Source organism: Drosophila virilis, chromosome 4 (assembly GCF_030788295.1).
Source record: "Drosophila virilis strain 15010-1051.87 chromosome 4, Dvir_AGI_RSII-ME, whole genome shotgun sequence".
NCBI classification, from domain to species: domain Eukaryota; kingdom Metazoa; phylum Arthropoda; class Insecta; order Diptera; family Drosophilidae; genus Drosophila; species Drosophila virilis.
Window position 1 is genome coordinate 24,549,724 of NC_091546.1, and position 20,634 is coordinate 24,570,357.

Consider the following 20,634-nt stretch of genomic DNA (forward strand, 5'->3'; position numbering starts at 1 on the left):
TTTCAATGCAATCTAACATTTTTTCTTTTTAGTTTAACTTTACAAGAAACGTATGTAAAATCTTTTCAACAGTTTGTTTTTCGTGTCTTCTCAAGTGGCACTGTTGCAAGCCTATACCCACAAAGGCACTAATTTATTTTAATTACGACTATTTATCAGTTGCGGCAACTGCTAACCCTTTCACCATGACAAGAGTGGAGCGACCAGAGGCAGCTGTCGGCCAACTTATTGTTCTACATTTTCCTCAATTACCGCGCAGAGTTTTCTCGGGCTGCGCTTTCATGATTTGTGGCTCTGGTGCGCTTTTAATTATTGCGATTATTGTGGCAACATACAGTTTACAGTTTTCAATTGTGGCAAGCAGCGACGCCTTGCAACATGCGCCACTCGCGGCTCGATTTGAAAAAACAATTTAGCACAGAATGAATTGCTTAGATAAGTATGCGGAAAGAGATCAAAATAAACAAATAGAAACAGAGACAGAGAGAGAGAAAGAGAGAGGAAAGGTAGCCACTAGTGAGGCGGCAGCAATTCTCGGTTGGCTCCACTGCACATTCAGCTTGAAAATAATTATAATGAGCCAATGATGACGTTGAACGAGGCAAACCGATGTCAACTCTAGTTTTTCCTCTTGCAAAGCAAATAACTTATAGTTATAACTGGTGTACGCTAAGTTAAACTCTAAAGAGAGTATTTTAGCTTTGATACCATATCAATAAAATGAAGAGAAAGGTGAATGTAACTACATTAATCAAGTCTTAGCTCACGTACAGTATACGTGAATTCTGTGGCTCTAACAGCTTAAAGCTCTGCTTTGTTGGGATAGGTAATGTCTAGAGCTCTCCGGACAAAAGCACACTAACACATGTGCATTTACAAATACTCATATGCGACAAGAGTCAAGCTTCAAGATATGTTTAAGATACTCTAGCAGAGCTTCTTTACGTGCCTGCAATAATGAGAGAGGAAAGCGCATACAAACTTCGGCATGTTGCAATCAGCTTTCAATTCTAGATTTAATTAGCGTGTTGCACAGTTACTTGTATTGTTAACTGGGTAGGAAATGTTAACAAGAGGTTCAGAAGACAGGCAGCTTTTAAGATACGCCAATAGTCGGCGCTTAGCTGTTTAGATGTATAAAAAAGGTTCGTCGACTGAGAGTTTCGTATACAATAGCATAGCTAACATCTATAATCACGAACATAAATATTCATGAATGCATGTAAATAGCTTTTCCAACAGATAAAAAATAATTTAATAACTATTTGCTTTTCATCCGGCTATTATGAAATTTCTAGTGTTCCTGCAAAGATATTTGTTTACAAAATATTAAGAAATTATCCTAAAAAAAAATTTCAAATATACCTGGTATTTGATGCTTAAACAATAATGCCTTTTTAAGCATTCATTTTTTACAGGGTGTCCATGTTATGCCAATTGAACACGTGCACTTAATAACATGCACTTCAAAGTGCATTGCAAAAATAGCGAACACAAAGTTGATTAAATCAATTTTGAAATCAATGGGGAATACATCAAATGTTCTGCGCTTCTCTGCTCCTCAGTTCTCAGTTCAGTCGAGTAGTTAAAAAAAAGTGTTTATACTCTTACGGCAAAGTGGAGCAAATGTATGAAAAAAGTTCTAAAAGCAATGAAATGGAATAGCAAAAATTTCTGCATTGCATGCGCCCCATTTCCCCCACTTTCAAACTTTATAGCCATACTTGCGAATGCATTGACAATATTGTTGTATTCCCGCTAGCCCGAAAACTTCACTTCAACTTCTTCTCAATAAAACGCCAAGAAGTTTTGCTTTTGCTAGCGAGCGTGTCACATTCGTGTATCTCAGTTAGACTGACGCGACAGTCGAAACATTTCAACAAATTGTGTGTCACTCGTAGTTAAAGAAAACGAAAACGAAACGAAATTCGATCATTTTGATGCAATGATTTTGCAATTACTCTTTTTAGATTGCAGATTGCAGCTGTTATACAATATGGAATTGCATACTACACACGAACTTTGCGTGTTGTTTTACACTGGTTTATAGATGAATCCACACTAGATTTACGCTACCCAACACTTATTATCTAAAAGGTATGGCAACATTGTTGTTGAAAATGTGAATAAAATGGACAACTAAATTGAATAAACAAAAGAATTAAATTACCAAATAAACATTTTAGAAAAATTGTATTTTACATTCGGCTTATATGATAATACTTGCATCATTATTTTTTTTAAGTTCCCTTTATGAAAAGAAATTAAATTATCTAATCATAGTTACCTATGCCCACTCAGATTTCAAATATTTATTTAACCAACTTAGGGTATCTATCATAATAAAGTTGTGGAAAAGAAAAATATCTCAACGATAGACAACTGTCCGTTGACTGCAGTGGCAAAGATTTTGGGTGTGCAGTAAAAGTACGTGACTGGGCTTTCAAGGAAAGGGCAACACAAAAGGCCAGCCGGGTAGGAGGAGGGGGAGGGGGAAGGGGAGTGTCGCACTGACACGTACTAACGTGCGTTGGCTGACAGTGCAACGCGCGCTTAAAACATAATTTGAGGGGCAAAGCCCAATAGAGTTGGGCGCTGCAATGGACAACAGAGTCCGTTGGCTGCATCATTATGCAATGCCACATGGCAGGCTTACATAATGAGTGGAGGCGGACGGGGTGGGGCAATGAAGTCAGAGTACTCGCACTGACAGTCGCTGTCAACCAAAGATTAGAGAGAGAAATGTGCAACAGCAGCAGCAGCAACAAGACAACTGACCCACATATAAAACAAATGCGACTATTCCCAAATATTTGCGTAATGTAAGACAAATAAACACAAAAGTGCTACTAACTGCTACTCGAAAGTTGGCCAACGGTAAGGTGTTAATACATAAAAAATAAACCAACCCCAAGGAAACGCTAAGGCACAACCCTCATAAATATTTAATGAATAATAAACAAAGAACAAAGAACAGAAAACAACAAAAAACAAAAAATAAACAACCACTAAAAGCGCCGGTTTTCTGGGGCTATTAGAAGGAAAAGCTTGTAAGCCTTTATTACATTTTATATTTTGTTGTTCAGGCCGCATTTAAAAGACTTGAAAATATTATAATTATAAAATTCATATATAAAACTCTAATTAATTATGTTTACAGTCCATAACCAAAATAAACTATCCATGGTTGTTTCCTGTTAAGCTTCCTTTACTTTTTGATTCATTTGTATCTTTATTAGGACATCAAAACAGAATATTTGATTGAATGGAATTTTTATGTATAAAAAAAAATAGTTGTGAAAATAATTAAAGAAAATATTCAAACAACCCACGCAAAATGTAGCTTGCCCTTAGTTAGCACTTGCGATCGACACATAAATTCAAGGTACGCACAGGTACCACTTTTTATACTAACACACACACACATATGTGCCAAATTGTTGTAGTTGTTGTGGTAACCCCGTACTCCAGCTATTCTATAGCTTTTGGGAGCTTTGCGTGTTGGCAAATGGGCAAAAAATGAAACGCAAATGCCAAATGAAATATGCATGCTCGGAATTTGGGCAAAGTTGTTAAAGTAGCGAAAAGATAGAACAAAAAATATAATAAAAAAATAAAATAAAAACCAAACTCAAGTACGTAGGAGCTTGTCTCTGTAAGCCACATGCGAGTCCATGAGTTCACGAGTCCAACAACGTGGAGCAAGTACCAAAACACGCTGGCATTTCTGCTCAAAGCGAGCAGCGACAATTTCTGTTGGCCTAAAGCCAACGTCAAAGGAAGAAGGAACAAGAAAAGGAGAGAGGGAGAGAGAGAGAGAGCAAATGCCACGGACACTGGGCAAAACGTAGTAAGAACGTTACAGTAGGGTGAAACCGACTACACAATACCGTGTTCGCAGTCTAATTACCAGTTGAATCAGTCAAAGAGAGCCTTAGTTTTTATTGGCAGGCATCTGGAACTTAGGAAATTATAGGAAATATTGTAATTAAAGAATATTCAGGCCCGCAATTCCTTTTATTTAAATTTCGGACTTTTAGATTCGGTTTGTAAAATTGCGCTCTAAATTTGATGGCTGGTTCGTTTCATGGTAATAAATGGTATTCCAGGCTTAAGCCGACTCGGCTCGAAACAGTTTTACGGCCTCGAAATATACCCCTTTTCACTATGTGAACAGAGTATATTCTTATAGTATTTTTATATTATTTCATAACAATATATTACTAGCACGCTACGTTGACAGTCCCAAAAGCTGAGGCATTAAATATATACTATTCAATTCGGCTATACTTAAGATTTAGTTTTTTGTTTAGAGCAGGGAGTAGCAAAAAAAAAAAACAAAGCTGCTCAGGTAACCAAGGTTATATGTTGGCAATCTGCTTTGCGAACAGGACAGAAAAATCAATTTGTCCCCACCATGTTGCCATGATTGTAACAAATTGAAAGTTGGCTAAGGTCGCGCATTGCGAAAGATTGAAACGAGGATATGGAGTAGAACCCGTAAGAAATAACGTTCCATAACGTTTAAGGAAGTGAGAAAGGTGCGCTATTTGTTCAGGTATCTAAATAAAGTGTTTTACTATGCTATAACTAGGATCAATATGTTTGCTACGTGTTCTTGAATTGCAATTTTACAAGCAAGACATAATTTTTCAAAAATAAAACTAAACAAAGCTGTCTTTTATTCTAAATTAATTACTTTGAATCTATCTAAAATAACTATATTATTGAAGTTAATTTTTATATTTTATAAATTAATAATAACTAACCAAAATTATAAACTTATTTTGAAGCTGTGGCAGAGTAAAGTAAAAAGTAAAAAATAGAATAATAATCGAGAGCATTTTATATAGAAATATAAGATCTGGAAAATACTTTATATATAGCTACAAAATAATTAATTCCTTGCCAATTTTTACTAGAAATTAACTAAGTTAATTAGTTTATAAAACTAACGGAAAATATTATAAGATGATTGTTAAATATATTTATATTTTCCTTCTTTTAAATGTAACGAATTATAAATAAAATAAATACGAAAATTGTAGTACTCCGCAGTTCAAAGTTTCTCTTTCCGCTTAACCCAAAGGAAGTTGTGAGTATTGCAATTTTTACTTTATTAACTTAACAATTGCTTTGTTAAAGAATATGTCGACGCCGCTTTCTGTGTCAGCAACACAAAAAAAAAAAAAACAAAAAGCTGCAGACACAGCAGACAGGCAGGTGGGTTCCTGGTAGCGACCAGCAACTGGCCCATCAAACAGGTGATTCCCCGTTTTTTTTCTTCTTTTTATGCCATATGCAAAATAGCAACAAAAACAACAACAACAACAGCAACAACCATGGGCATAAAAATAACTATAGCCGTTACAACGGAAGTTTTCTAATGCTTTTTGTTTTGCACTCTTTGTCTGTAAGCGGATACACAGCGAGTGCTAAAAAATGAAACAACCAGAGAAGAAAAATTAGTACAGAAAAACGAGCGCGACATGACAATGTTTTAAGTTAATAGTAACAACAACAAGAACAAGAAAAGCCCGGAGACCACACACCACAAGGCTGGAAAAATTAAAACAAAAGCCGAGTTTGAAGTTTTCACATAGCAATGCGACTGAGGTTAGAAAATACACTCGAAGGAAAAATGGTGAATTTCAATTAATTAATTAAATTCCTCAGATAAAGAAATGCTAAAATGCCATCAAGTTTGATTGTATTGAATAAACATATTCAAGGTTTTCTTAAATAGAGGGCAAGATCAAAGATCTATCTTTAAAGAATAAAAAAATGTACTTGACAACTTAGCTTATAGCTTTGATAAATCTCTGAATTATTTTGTCAAGTGTAGAATAGTGCTGTAATAACCCAGTTATGTGGGCTAAATAGTGATAAGCGCCAAGCGCTTAGAAGTTGGAAAAGCTGGCAACGTGTGAATGAAATTAATGAGCCAAGCAGCCAACAATTGTCTTTAAGTTAAATCCAAAGTCAGAGTTAGAGTGGAGTTGGCCGACTCCAAAAGAGAAAGTCGAGCGAATGCAATGTTGAGAAGGCCCCGAAAAATGCGTGTCATGTCTTGAAACAATTTATAATGCGCTGCAGTTAGAGGCGGCAGGCGGTTTTAAAGCCGAAGTCAGCCAACACTGCACAACATGGCACTCAATCATTAACAGTCATGACGCAAATTGCTTAGGCATTCAACTGTAGCCAGCCCTATCCGAAAACTTTCGCGCATAAATTAGGCTAATATCTCTTCTGGCAGCAGCGGCAGCAGCAGCGGCGGTAAAAATAGTGCAGCCACTCGAACAGATTACAGTGGTTAACAGCGGCTGAGAACGGTAACGGGGGCAGGGCGGGCCAGGGGTTAGGGTATGGGGGGTATGGGCTATAGAAGCCAGGGGCCAGCTAGGGATGTGGGCTACAATCAACCTTGTGCTAATGATAGCCAAAGCTGTCAGGGCCAGAAATTTGTGCCTTGCGGTAATTTTGCTGTAGTCTATCCTAGGTTCTCTTCTGTCTGTTTTTCAGTTAGTTGCCCGAACAAAATTAATCGCAATCAGCGATAAGTGACTTGGCTTAGGTGAATGGCAATAAAAAAAAGAGCAAGAGGTAAATTGCAGCATATCATTGTTAATCTATAGCCTGGGCAATGAAAAAAAAACACAAAAACCATGCAAATCAAAATTTATGAAAATCTCAGTCGTTTTTTTATGCAGATCTCAAGCAAATAATCTAACTTTTGCTAAGATTGTTGGTAACAGATTTTATTACATAACATACTTTATCTAACTCTAGCGAATTAAATTTAAAACTAAGCTAATATTTAATATATATATTTTTTATTTATTTAGTTTATATTTGATCAATATATATTTTATAAATATATTTGTTATATATTTGTTTTAATTATAAATATAAATATATTTTTACCTCTAGATCAATGTGTTTTTTCCTGAGGTTTGGCTCTTTATTAATACCACAGGCAGAGCCGGGATATACTCGATAGTAATTAATAAATAAGAAACATTTGCCACTGATTTTAATTGTAATTGCAATAACATGTCCATTTGAAACAATTCCTGTTCGTTCCTAAATATTATGTATACGTAAGGTATAACAGTTACTTCTTTTTTTATGTACATATTCAGCTGGAAAATTATTTCAAATAGTTGCAAATAAATGTTTGAAAATTGCATAAATTTTAAAAAATTATTTTGACGAATAACATTTACGTATTATAGTGCTCTGTCCTGTTTAATCGTAAGTTTTAAAACTTTATATAATTTTAATTCTGGCTGCCCCCCCCCCTCCTTGCCCTCTACCGAACACCATATTTCCGTTACATTTACGCTAAGCGATTTTCATTTTATTTTTGCTTTTGTTTTTCATGTTTTTCCAGCTGCATTTGCAACGCGAGCAAATTTCCTGTCTTCAGTTTTTTCAGCCCCACATCGAGAAGTTTTTAGTTCTGGCCCCGTGGCTGTAACTAAAGTTCATTTCAGGGTTGCGGCAGCTGCAGTTTGGGCGCTCTGGCAAGCCATGTCGGAAGTATGTCCCCCCTCCCCCCTACGCCGCCCTACCGCCGCCACAGCCCCTGTTTTGGGCACATGGAAGTCAAGTCTGTGGCCATTTATTTATGCATGTGCCTCGTGTGTTGGAAACTTTGCTGCCATTTTCTTTTAAATGATCCTTGCAGCAAAATCGAATGTGTGTCCTATGGGCGCAACGCCATCTTGTAAGACATATTGTGGGCGGCAACCTTTCCCTCATCCCCCACCATCCAGCACCCACCCGCCAGTCCCATACGTAAGTAAGAACGACCCGTGGAACAGCAGCAAGTCGAGTGCTTTGATTGCATAAGAACCTTTTTGTTTGCCTGCAAGCAAATTGCTCGTTCCCGAGCAGATTGAATGCTTAGCAGGATGGGAAGGTCGCACTTGCAAGATTTATGGCCAGCGTTTTGGCCATAAACCAAATTATATAATTGACCAATGCACCGGCTTCTAAGTTGGCCAGGAGTCGAGTATTCTGTTTTGCATTTTGATATATGTTACAGTAAGCGGCAAAAGATCGTAAATCTTTTTTGATTCGGCGGGCAGGCTGTTATTTTGGGCATGTGCATGAGATTTAAATGGAACCAACAAATCGTACTAGAATTTCGTTTTTTAAGTTAAAAGATCTACCACTTTTTAAATAGTAATAGTGTATGTATGTATGACCCGATTTGTGTCTTTTTATGTCTTTTTATCCTTTAATTATTAATTAATGTAAAGAAGGTAGACGCCTGCCCTTAAAAGCATTCCCAACTTTTCTTAACTAACTGCTTTATATATATATGTATATATATAGAGAGAGAGAGAGAGAAGGTTCAGTATTTATTCGCTCAAGTAGCCTTGTAAGTAAATTACAGCTACATATTGTTAATTTAAACTAGTAAATAATCACAAGTTCCGCTTAAAAGAATGGAATAACCGAACGTTCTATATATATATATATGTAATGTAGAAAAATCTCTCGGGTTATCTGGCACACAGCGTTAATTTAAATATTGTGAATACTCAGTTAAGCTTAATTAACAAGAAGCTTGCTCGAATAAACTAGTTCCCACAAATTCATTTGTTTTCTTATTCTAATTACGGCTGCTGTTTTTGCATGGAATAGAATATCTTGAATTTAATCGGTTGCTGGGTTCTCAAGTTGCACTTATCACGGATTCTATTTGCTCTTTCATCTGATTGCAGATGCTATCTAAATAGGCATGTATACAGAATATACCCTAAACTTATTTCTACGAGCTCGAAGCAAACTGTGTGGCTACTGTGGCGAGCACCGTCTTATCACCGTAAGCACTGCATCAGCTAATCAAACAGAATGTAGCCATATTAGAGCAGATAACGACTTGCTATAAAACTAAACTGTGCTAAGTAACACATTTGATGGACTATAAAAGATGTAAATGCATCGGGGCGCAAACCTGTTAACCTGTTCGAATAACTTTCCCACACAAACAAATGTAAGAAGGAAAAAAATTGAAAACTTGAAACAAATATAACAAACGATGTTCACGAACTACTCGAGAGTTCCGGTTTGTTTTTTTAGCGCTGTGAAATTCGCATAGCCATTAAAGCAGCAGTTGGAAGCGTTAAGCACAATGACATTGACAATTGTTGCAGCTGTTGTTAATTTTCCCGGCAAATTTCCACAGAAAAGAAACGAAAGACTTTCTACGAATGTGCGTTAATGATTCTTTGGGCGAATGCAATCAAAATCAAAGTGCGGCAAATAAAAAAAAAACAAAGTTGGAAGAAAAGAAATGGTAAAAATTGCTATGTTAAAGAATATACAATAAATACATAGAAGAAACTTTTGCCTGGTCATTAAAAGTAAAATAAAATACTTTTACTGCGGCAAGGTAACTCCAGGTTAGCGGTATAAATTTCCACACGGATTTCGTTTTTCTTTTCCAATCTTGTTTCTTTCCCATTTTGCTGCACATTTATCAAAGGCAGGTGAGTTGAGCCATGCACAAGTTGGGCTGCAGCTGTTGGTTGCAATTCCCAAAATAGACAATAGCAAAAATAGCAACAGCACTGAATTGTAGAAAAATTAAAAAAAAGGCGGGCTATATTTTCATTTGTTCCTGTTGTTATTTATTTTAAATATTGTTAACGCAAAACAATTTAATGGCAATTAGGTGTGAACATTCGCCATGAACTAAATTATGACAGCTAAGTTAAGTGAAATATTTGTTATTATATAAAATTTAAAAAAAATAAAACATAGAAATAAAATGGGTTATTCCTTTATGTTTTATGCTCTAAAGTTTGTGTACTTAGCAAAAAATTGGATGCTATAAAATGAAGACAAGATTTGTCTGAAATAATGACTGATTATAATTTTATATTTAACTGTTATAAATAATTTTATTTAATATATTTTCGTAGAATTTTAAAATGTTTTTTGGTTATATATGTATTGCATTTATATGTATAGATAATTATTTAATTTAACTTAAAGTTTTTTATTATATTTATTCTATTTATGCATTGCGATAAATGGTTTTCAAGAACAGAAAATGAAATTTTATTTCTTTGTTTTTATTATTAGAATATTACTTATGAGTAATACTCATTATTTTTATACATTTCCGAAGGCCAAGCGTAGCGACTGCCCTCAGGATGCCTTCAGGGCCTTTTCATTTTAATAACCATTTGGAGCTCAGTCAAGCGCTACCAAAGTACAGCTAACTAATCATAACGAATCATTGTACGCCAGTCAATTTTGCAGCGTGTGAAAATTGCAATGATTTACTAACATCCAAAGAGGCCATCAATCAAGCCATCGAGCCAAGTGAGGCAACTAACTAAGCCACCCAAAAAAAAAGTACAAGACTAAAATGGAAAAGATACAGAAAAAACGAACTTTAAGAGCAGAGCATAAAGAACAGCAACTGGGCATAAAGTCAAAGCACCGAAACGCATACCAAATTGATGAACCATTAGCTAGCCACTGGCTAGCTAACAACAACAACAACAACAACAACAACAGCAACAACAACAACAGCAACAACAACGAATGTCATAAAGTTGCCAGTTGCAGCAGTTGGAGAAACCACATTAGGCGCTGCTACTTAAAAATTTACAACGCGACCCGTCAACGATAAATTCTGTTTGGTAATTGTGTAGAATATACGTGAAAATAAAAAATGTAAAAAAAAAATAAAAGTTTAAAAACTCCAAAAACAACAAATTTCCATCAAGGCTGTCAGCAACGAGTTGCTTTAACTTACAGCAACAAAGAACCAAAAGCAAAAGATACTTTTTGCATTCGAAACTTAGCATCGTATTAGGTATCTTTATATTTAACTTCTTTGCCCTGTCGTTGCCTGTCAGCATTTAAAAATAAATATTGTTAACACAACTAAATGTTGATGGTGTGTGTGGTAATGACAACATTTGGCACATTTGTTAATGAGGCTACGCTATGTTGAAGCTGCGGACGGAGCTGACAAAGTAAATTCGTTGCCATTTTTTTGGGAGTTATTGCAAAGTTTCGAATAATGAAATAAAAGAGATAGCATCTAACTAGCTAACAAGCTAACTTTTAAAAGCACTGGCTACTATTGACCTTCGGCTAATAATTTACAACAAGGTTGTAATTTGTAGCAGTATCCTGCACTGCCTCAATGACAAAGCCAAATCGCAGACTGAACACACTCTAACTATTTGGGTATTTGCATTATTTGTTAATATAAGCTAATTACACAATAAGCCTAATTTGAATACCACCTATAAAATAATATTAACTGCTTCATAATATTCCAAAATTGCAACGGTAAGAATCCCAGTTTCATATTTTAAGTAAATATATTGATTATGTTGATCTTTAAAAACGAAAAGATTCAAAAACTTCAATTATAAAGTTAGAGCTTTGGATCTATACTCAGCAAAATGCATTTTTCGACTGTAGAAAATTTATATAAGATCTTCAAAAAATTGGATGATTATGAAATCAGAAAACAATTAAAAGAACATGTACACAAGTTTAATCAAATTAATTGCAATTATTACTATAAATAGACCATTATATATGGAATTTTCTTCCACTACAACTTTTTATTCTCAGAAAGGAAACTAAAATTTTAATAGTTCTGAAGAAATTATTAATTTGATCTGCAGAATATTGTGGGTACCTTAAGAAGTATATTGCTTAAATGTAATTTTACAAGAAATATTCTTAAATAAAAAAATGATTAGGTAATATATTAAATGACAAATATCAGATCAGCTTAGATAGGTAAATGGGTAAAATAAAACGATAAACATTAAATGGATTTGATCGATTCTTAACTGTTTAATAATTTTAATTAAATAAAAAATAAATTCGAGCTGCAGCTCTTCAAATAACCAGTTGGTATACACATACTACAAATAAATCAATATCAGTAATTATTTGGCCATGCAATGGATCAAGCGAATACATCAGCAAGTATTTATGGATGTGCATTGATATTCTCAAAACCGGTTAACGAGTCGATCGAAACAGCATCAAACATATGATCGATCGCCCGATTTCGGCAAGGCTAAGGCAGAGCGTAGTGAAAAACAACAGCAGAGTAAGCTAAAATTAGATATTATTTTTGAGTACCACCCGGCAAAAATAAAAAGCGAAACTTGCAGTACGGCCAAGAAAGCAAAAAAAAAAAAAAAACAAACAAACCCACAAATATCAATCACTTTCACTGGCTGCTAAAGTTTGTCATTGCCCAGCTGACTGCGACTGTGACTGCGGTTTTCGTTTTCGACCTGGTCTTAAAGCTGCGGCAATTGCAGCGTTGCCGACAATTTTTATTAGCGCTTTTCACCCATTTGAGGCACAGACAAAAAAAAAACACGTACCAAAATGTTGTGCTTGTGCGCTGTGTGAAACTCGTTTTCAAATGCAAAATGCGCAACGTATTTTGTTTATTTTGTTTGCTCTTACATGAGGCTAATTGGACTTATGGTGAGCAATGCAACGCATTCTAGTTAACATTTTCGGACATATAACATATATTTATTCTTGGTGCACATTAAAATGTCTGTGTGTTTTGAACACAGAGTCTGCCCCTTTTTAAACTAATTTTTCTGCAAACAGTAAATGTTTCGCAAAAATCCCGATCGAAGCACTTTATAAAAAATGCCTGCAGTTATTTCAAATACGGGTATTACAGAATAACCTCCTTTTGCCTCAAAGAACTCGAACGAACCTTAGCTAATATTTACTTTTCCACCTTCGTAAGTGAAATACTAAGCATATCGGACAACTCAGGAACAGTCGTTTTTGAGCTAAATATATATATATATATAAATTATTCAAATATATTATTTTACCAAGCAAAGATATCTTGATGATTTTGATTTTTCTACCAATAATGCTCATAATAATTATAAGCTTAAAGAATTATTCCCCTAAAACTATTAATTTTAAATTTTGTTTAATTTTCATATTCTTTGTTTAGTTAGATAATATTATTCAATTTCAGATAACCTGGTTAATAAATAAATAAAAACAATATACTATCATATAAGAATTATCATTTAAACTCTACAGAAGACATTTTTTATCAAGGGTATTTATTCAGCAAGAGTATTTAGACTTCGGCAATTAATAAAACCCATTTTCATAGGCTTTTTTTTTTTGTATGCCAGACACCCGCGCTTTATTTATTTTTTATTTGTGTTTTTGTTCAGTGACGGCGCAGTTGCCAGTTGCCAGCCAGTTGAACGTTCAGTGAACTCTGGTCCGATCTCTCCCTTTGGCTCTGTCAAAACTGTCACGCATTGCGAGAGTCAAGAGTTCACAGCAAAGAGATAAATGCCAGCCATGTCCAAGAATGAGGTCTATTGTGCAATAAGCTTTTTAGAACGGGTTTTATTATTTGTTCGTTTTGTGGTCAAAACTCAAAACTTTGCTGAATGGGGTCTCTCCAGCATAAACTCTTCTCTTATTGTTATCTGTCTGTTTCTCCACCCGTCCGTCTGTCTTTCTGCTTATCTGTCTTACTGGCCCGCTTTAAAACGCAGCTTACGAAACTTTTTTTGTTCAGCTAATGGCCACTTTTCTCATTATAAGCCAACTAAAGAGCGACTTAAGCCAAAAACTCTTTGCGGTTGCGGTTTTTGGCTTTCAGCTAGCACAGCTGCAGCTGCTGTCGGAACTGAGGCTCGTTTGGGCCAAAACTGTGGGCGCTTTCAATTTTCGCAACATTTTATCTACTTTACGCCAAAGCAGCTCAAAGTTAACAGCCACGAAAAACATATAAAATAAAATGAAATATTAAAACCAAGCCATGTGCTCAAATTAGAATGATAGAAGGGAAAATAGTTACACATACATACCCTACAAAAAAAAATATAGAGGCAACAATAACTTTTGAAAATGCAAAACGATTGCAAGGCAAAATCAAAATTAATATAATTACTACATTAAATTTATTAAATGTTCGTATTAATTGACAGCAAAGAATAGAATAACAGAATAAATCTTAATAAAAGACGGTAAATATTATGGAAACATTTTTAGGTTTTAGCTAAAGTCTCCTTTAAGCCTTAACTAGATGCCTTTTGCCCAAAATAATCGCGTATAAATTCATAACAACAATAAAATAAAGGATTAAATAACAAGAAATATTAAAAGATACAAAATAATAGAAACTAAATTATATTAAAATACAATAATAGGATATTTATCAAATCTTATCTCATTAACTAACTAATCTTTTTATCGATTGACTAACCCACTTGAATCAATCTGCTTATTATTCTCAGACCTTACACAGCCCCTAACAGCAAGAAAAATCACATAAAAGCTATGTATAAAAATAAAATGGCTATTAAGCACATTTATTTAAAAGGCCTGTGCAATGCGGCGTATACGCAATTAATGATTAGAAGCCAGGGCCTTCGTGCTGGGCGCACCCAGAGAGACCGACCCAACCGACAATTAGAAACCAAGTTGGCCAAGTTACCGACCGCTTAGTGAGTCACCCAAAACAACGCCTCACGCTGACCCACATTGGGCGAGAAACCAGGAGGAGTGTGGGGCAATAAGAGGGGGGCAACATAAATCTAAGCGCTTGGACTACGTTTCCGGAATTTTGATGCATTTCACTGGACAGCCAACGGGTGCTTCAGGCCGTTCAACTACACTGCGTTAATAGAGTGTGAAAAATGTTACTGCAACAAAGCAAAGAGAAGAATGGGAAATGTTCAAAACAAGACTTGGAAGTCGGAATACCCTTTAAGTTTGAATGAACGTGAAGTTTAACGAAATTAAACCCCGATTGGAATGAAACTTGAAATATAGGTAAATGGTAAAATAAGTCAAGCACGAACTGAGCTCAAAAATTAAATGTGAAAAAATGAAAACCAAATTATTCAAATTTGTGACAGAAAACTGAGAATTTATAAATGTGAGTTGCTTATTTTAAAAGAAATCTATATCCAAAGATGTATTTTACATATTATTTCAATTTTAACATTTTAAATGCCAGAATTTTGTCATTTATATGTGCGTTATATAATCCACGACAAAGTTCTTATGATACGCCGCCAGAGCAGGGGCATAACAAGAAACCTGAGTACTTAGCGCAAGTGGCGAGTGCCAAAGAGAAATGCCTGGGCAACAAAAATAAAATAAGTCTTGCGCCCAGCTAATTTACTTAGGAGAATTGCCAAGCTTCCGGCTATGAACTGCAGAAAGACTTGGCCATAATGATTCGGTATGCTAATTGCCTTTTGCCACATGCAGTGTGAAATGTTGAAGTGCCCGAGAGAGACGAGGACACGCCAACTGGCCCAGTCACATGATATAACAGCTAAGTAAATCCGACAGTTAGCAAATCAGATCTTTCTAACACAACACGAACTACAATTGCGTAAACTAGGTTGAGAAAATGTATTTAACAGGAATAAAAAAGCATCTGCGACTCTTATCGATATTTTACAGATTTTTAATTTGAACTGTTAACTAGCTCCATTAGTACGAATTAAATATATTATATTATTTTTTTATATTTTTTTTCATAGTTTATGAAATGTTTATGACAATATGTAACTTTTGTCTATTGATAGCTTTTAGCCTATACTTCAATTAATTTTTTATTATTCAGACATAAACATAATTTATATATTTTTAAAATTTTATTTATTATTCATAAAATTTTATTCGTGCGTGTCCCTGTCAGCAGAAAATGAATGAAACACGCCCAGCTTCACATTAGATAGTTAATGGATATTTATAAGTATTTATTTTTAATCGTCAGTCACGTCAATCAATTCGCATTGAGTCTAAACCCAACTCGCAACATGTTAGCACATCTTGTCGAAATTCAATTCCTTTTGGTATTCCTTTAACAACAATAACATATCCGCAATGTCATTGAATTCATCTCAATGTGTTGTAACTGAGACCACAATATACCATCGAATTGTCGAAAAATAGAAAGCATATCAATCAAATACGTTTTCGGTTTCTGTTTGCACTTCCCTCGAGGTTTTGTTTGCCGAGAATCTGCCAATGTACACACACGCAACTACAGAAGTTTATTGATTTTGTACATTGTTTTTGTTTGCCTTCGATTTTAAATGGAAAATTATGTAAACGAGACTTTGTTTGCGGTCAAATCGAATACGCGCTGCGACGAATTTTCCTACGATTATGTGGTCAAAGGATTTGCCACTTGATCAAACAGAATATACGCATTGTTCAAGCCATAAAGGAGATTTACGTAAATCAATTTTGAATAGATAGCAATAGCTTCTTGCTATCATTATTATATTTTTGGCATTAAAAGTTCTTTTGTCGTAGATTTTTATGGAAATTTCCCTAATCCCACAAAGATTAGATAAATGTCCATTCAGAAATTCCAGACTTTTTTATTGATTGATTTCTGTCTCATATTCAATTTCAATTAACAATTAGGGAAAGTTTCTTTTTAAATATAGGTTAGAAGTTATTTCTTGACCCATTTAATAAAACTAAGACAGGCACAATCAATCAGTTTTTACATATCGAAAATGAAGCACGTACAAAAAGCTCAAGTTGTTATCTGTAGAACTTTGAAAATAATACTACATAATGCATACGAAATTCCCGCTAATTACTAATTGGGTTGTATGCTTAAAGGTTTTTTCAAAAAACGATTGGAAAATCCAAGTAGCCATATTTCAAGTGTTTTCCGTAGAAACTAATTAACTCAACTGAACAAGTATATGTAAACAAGCCCATAAAATTGATAGGCAAAATTGATTGCGATAGATGTTATATACTTTCATGCCCAACTACTATAATAAGCAAATGTTTGATATAGATAATTGGGAGAAGGCAATCGTTTATTAACTTTTATTCCCATTAAATATAAGAGCAAATATAAGTATAATCTATCTAAATAAAATAATCAGAAATACTTGTTTTCGACACAACTATTTTTTGGTGTACTCGTTCCTAAAGTTTCAACACCAAAGTCAAACCACATTCAAATAGAGATAAGGCAGATGGAGGGAAAAACAAGCAATAAACCGACGAACCAGTTGAATTTGGTGGAAAGAGAGGGAAGGCATAGAGAGAAACCGCAAAAGCGACAAAGACAAAGACGCGTGTCAAAGAGAGGGAGGGCGCAATTTGCGCATGCGGCATCGCCTTTCACTTTCTTTGTGCGCGATCAGATTAAAGCTCTGCCTCTCTCTCTCTCCCTCTCGCTCCATCCTTATATCTCTCGCTCTCTCTCTCTACCGCTTTCTGTATGTAATTCAAATAAATTGTTGCCAGCAAACAAAAGATACGGTGTGACCAGCTGCGCTTAGAACTTAAAAATTACAATTAGGTAAACTAGAAAATTGTAATAAACAAATATTTAGCACGTGCGTATGGTAATTACCAGAATATATTATTATATATTTAAATTAATATGTGTTAATAAAAATATATAGTATTTTATTTCCATAACAAATAATTTAATATAATCTGTATATTTCTATACCAGAATGATTCTATAGAAAAAAATGTTGAAGAGATCGCACAATTTGAATGCCTATTAATCATAATAAATAGTTTGAACCATTTCCATGCCCCTTCATATATACTTTTGAAGTTTTTTTGTTTCCCACATAAATACTTATTTTGAGTTTTTCTTGTAGCTTGAATGGGATCTTTTTAATTTAGTATTGTTACAAAGAATCAATTGGAATTAATTTTCTGACTCACCTTTGATCCTGCAGCAGCTGTTCGGCCTGAGCTAGACGCAGTCGCACCGTCTTCATGCTCTGTATGGGAAACAGTCGGCAGAAGGGCGTCAAAAAGGCGGGACGCCAACAGAAACGCGGATATTCGCGACAGACTTCCCACAGCCGCTGATTGTGCTCAAATAGATATGTGTGCGTCTTGCCGTATTCCAGATAGTCGGACATATCACCATAATCACAATTGAGCAGATTCTTTAGATTTTGCACGGCCAACTGTTGATCCTCGGGATCACGCACCTGCTTAATGCCAAAATCCAACAGCGGCTCATAGTGATAATAATTGCCGGGCATGGCATTCAGTATATCACCCAAGAATGTGGAGCCCGAACGCCAACTGGTCACGACAATGCTGCGCACGGGCGTGCCCTGGGTCTCGGGCGTCATATCGTTTAGCTTCTCGGCGCCACCGCGCGGATACTCAAAGTTCTCCATCTCATTGAGAATGCGCGCACGCTGCGCCGCCAGGACATCCACTATGGTCGCTGTCATATTGTAAATTGTGGCGGCAGATTGTGACGGCTGCTGCTGGCGCTCGTAGTAGCCGCCACCGAGGCCATTCCGTGGCAGCAGATTCGAGGCGAGAGCAGCGCTGCTGCTGCTGCTGCTGCTGCTGGCGCCGCCGCTGCTGCTGCCAGTGCTGAAGGGTGAGGTCAGCGGGCGGTGCTGTGTGGTGGCAATCAGCAGCAGTATGCACAAACTGCTAACGCCACAGATGCCAATCAGATTTGCGCGTCGGGACATGCGGCTGCGTCGACGTTTCGAATTTAAGCTGATGCGCTGCTTAGTGCGTGTCCTGACAGTGGCGGGTGCGTTGCTGGAGCAGGCGGTGCCTGGGCCTGTGCCTGTGGCTGTGGAGTCGTTGGCGGCAGTTTCGACGAAATCGCCGGTCAGTAGCGCGCAGGACTCCAGATCCAGATCCGTTGTGCTCATTTGGTATTGCAGTTAGTTTAACTGAATTGTGGACGCACACACACTTTCAACACTTAACTAATATGGGGAAACTGATTTGCTTAAACTTTAGCCCAAGCAATTTTGTTTACATATTCACACACATAAACAAAACACGAACGCACACACGCACACACACACTAGCACAACGTTCGACTTACGCGGCAACAGCAGCAGTATTTCACATTTTAAAACGTGCCAAACATTGCAATTTGTTGTTAAATTCAAAATTACTTTTAATTCGTTTTATTTTTAATCTTTCCTTTTGCTTATGCGACCGATTGCCAATTGGAACTGTTGTTGCGACGCCTGGCGAGCTTTCCGAGAGCAGCGAAAACAGAATGAACAGCTGTGGGGCCAAAGTGCGGCCGTACAGCATGTAGCGACAAAATACACATAAAATGGCCCAAAAAAATACCAAAAAAAACTACTACTAAAAATCTACTAGCTATGAAAGATGCAAGCTGTTTGGCCGTTATCGCTGGCGGCATTACATTTGTTATCGATGAATTTACAAATTTACAAAATTATACACAATACTTGAAATTTTTGCTATAAGAACTGCATATTCACTTCAAAAACAATGGCAAGTTTTTCAATGGCTTAAATGAGGATTTCCGTTCTTTTTCAATATCTGTAATGGGATAATAGCCCCATAGTTTCATGGCCCTTTTGCAAGTCTCTTGGATCTTCATGATTTCCTCAATCGACAATATATCTTGCCATTGCATAGGCTTTTCGAAATACATATTAGTAGTTTCATCCTCTTTCGATTTCTGTACATCATTTTCAGATTCGGTTGGCAGACCATAGAAATCAAAGATCGCTTTCAACCCAATCGTTGAATTGAGCGCCAATTCCTCATAGCGCACAATTCTAAATTAATAATACAAGTCAGGCTAAATTCAATCTAAATAAAAGTAGGTAAGCGAAACGAACCCAAAACGTTGCGGATGTTCTTTCAATAAGTTCTCAGCGATGTCATAATCAACGGCCATATTTGAGCACAGATCATCCGGCCGGAAGCACTCCGGATTGCTGCACCAAAGCCGATTCAAGCGGGAGGCCATTGTGGCCCGCGGATCCCGGACCAACAAAAGTATACGAACATTTAGACTACCAAAAATCATAAATGTTATAAATTTGAGCAATATATATATATTTCGATACTCACTCTTTGCGTTCCAACAGGGCCATTAAATACTTGAGGCCCAAATTATACACGGACATGTTAAGGAACGGAAATAGCTTGCAAATTTGCGACAAGGTTTCCGGCTTGGAGCACACCTCCGTCGTATAGGTTAAGCACGTCTTCCACTGTACCCCATAAAAGTTACGAAACGTAGGTGTGTTCATGCCGTAGTTAAGCATGTCCAAAGAGTTATTGTAGTCACAGTTGAAGAGCGAAGTCAGCTCATTCAGTGCATGATCAATCATGGCCAGATCTGTGATCCGATGCTTGTACGCGATAAGGGGTGAGAAGTGATGATAGCAGCCCGGCTGACGGGATAAATATTCCAGCAGACCGATGGCTCCCGAGCCACGAAACGTGACCAATAACGAACGCTTCGGCTGGCCACCGGTCTCCAGGGTTATGTTCGTCAGATTACCCAAATGGCGGGTCTGCTGGGCGAGTAAATTGCGCGACATGGTAACCGGATCGGGCAATAGCATCGGTAATATAAAGAAAACAAATAGTGCATATACCAAATAAATGGCAATGCAAATGCCGGTAAATTTCGTGCTTCGCTGTACCATAATGTTCGAAAATTACTACGATTACATAAATTTATATATAATTCTGTTTTCTCCAAAAATTGATCAATTTTGGTTGAATGTGTTTCAAAAAAAATACTTAACTGACATATTATGTAAGCCTCTCTATAGGCTACTTTGTGTCGTATAATTT

The 20,634-nt window shown here is 36.2% G+C and overlaps 2 protein-coding genes across 2 annotated transcripts in view; both read right to left on the bottom strand.

The window, feature by feature from the left end:
• Positions 1–19,074, bottom strand: part of LOC6634350 (carbohydrate sulfotransferase 4) — a 37,319-nt gene extending 18,245 nt beyond the window's left edge. The window contains exon 1 of the mRNA XM_002057778.4: positions 17,740–19,074. Within this exon, the coding sequence (XP_002057814.1) occupies positions 17,740–18,707 (968 nt within the window). The 5' untranslated portion in view covers positions 18,708–19,074. The remainder of the gene's footprint in view (positions 1–17,739) is intronic.
• A 111-nt stretch (positions 19,075–19,185) lies between these two features.
• LOC6634349 (carbohydrate sulfotransferase 5) lies at positions 19,186–20,563 on the bottom strand. The gene is made up of 3 exons (XM_002057777.4): positions 19,900–20,563; positions 19,665–19,841; positions 19,186–19,601 (listed from the first exon to the last, which is right to left on the bottom strand). Exons 1-3 carry the CDS (start codon positions 20,481–20,483, stop codon positions 19,295–19,297), a joined length of 1,068 nt encoding a protein of 355 aa, XP_002057813.1. The 5' UTR covers positions 20,484–20,563; the 3' UTR covers positions 19,186–19,294.
• Between the last annotated feature and the right edge of the window lie 71 nt (positions 20,564–20,634).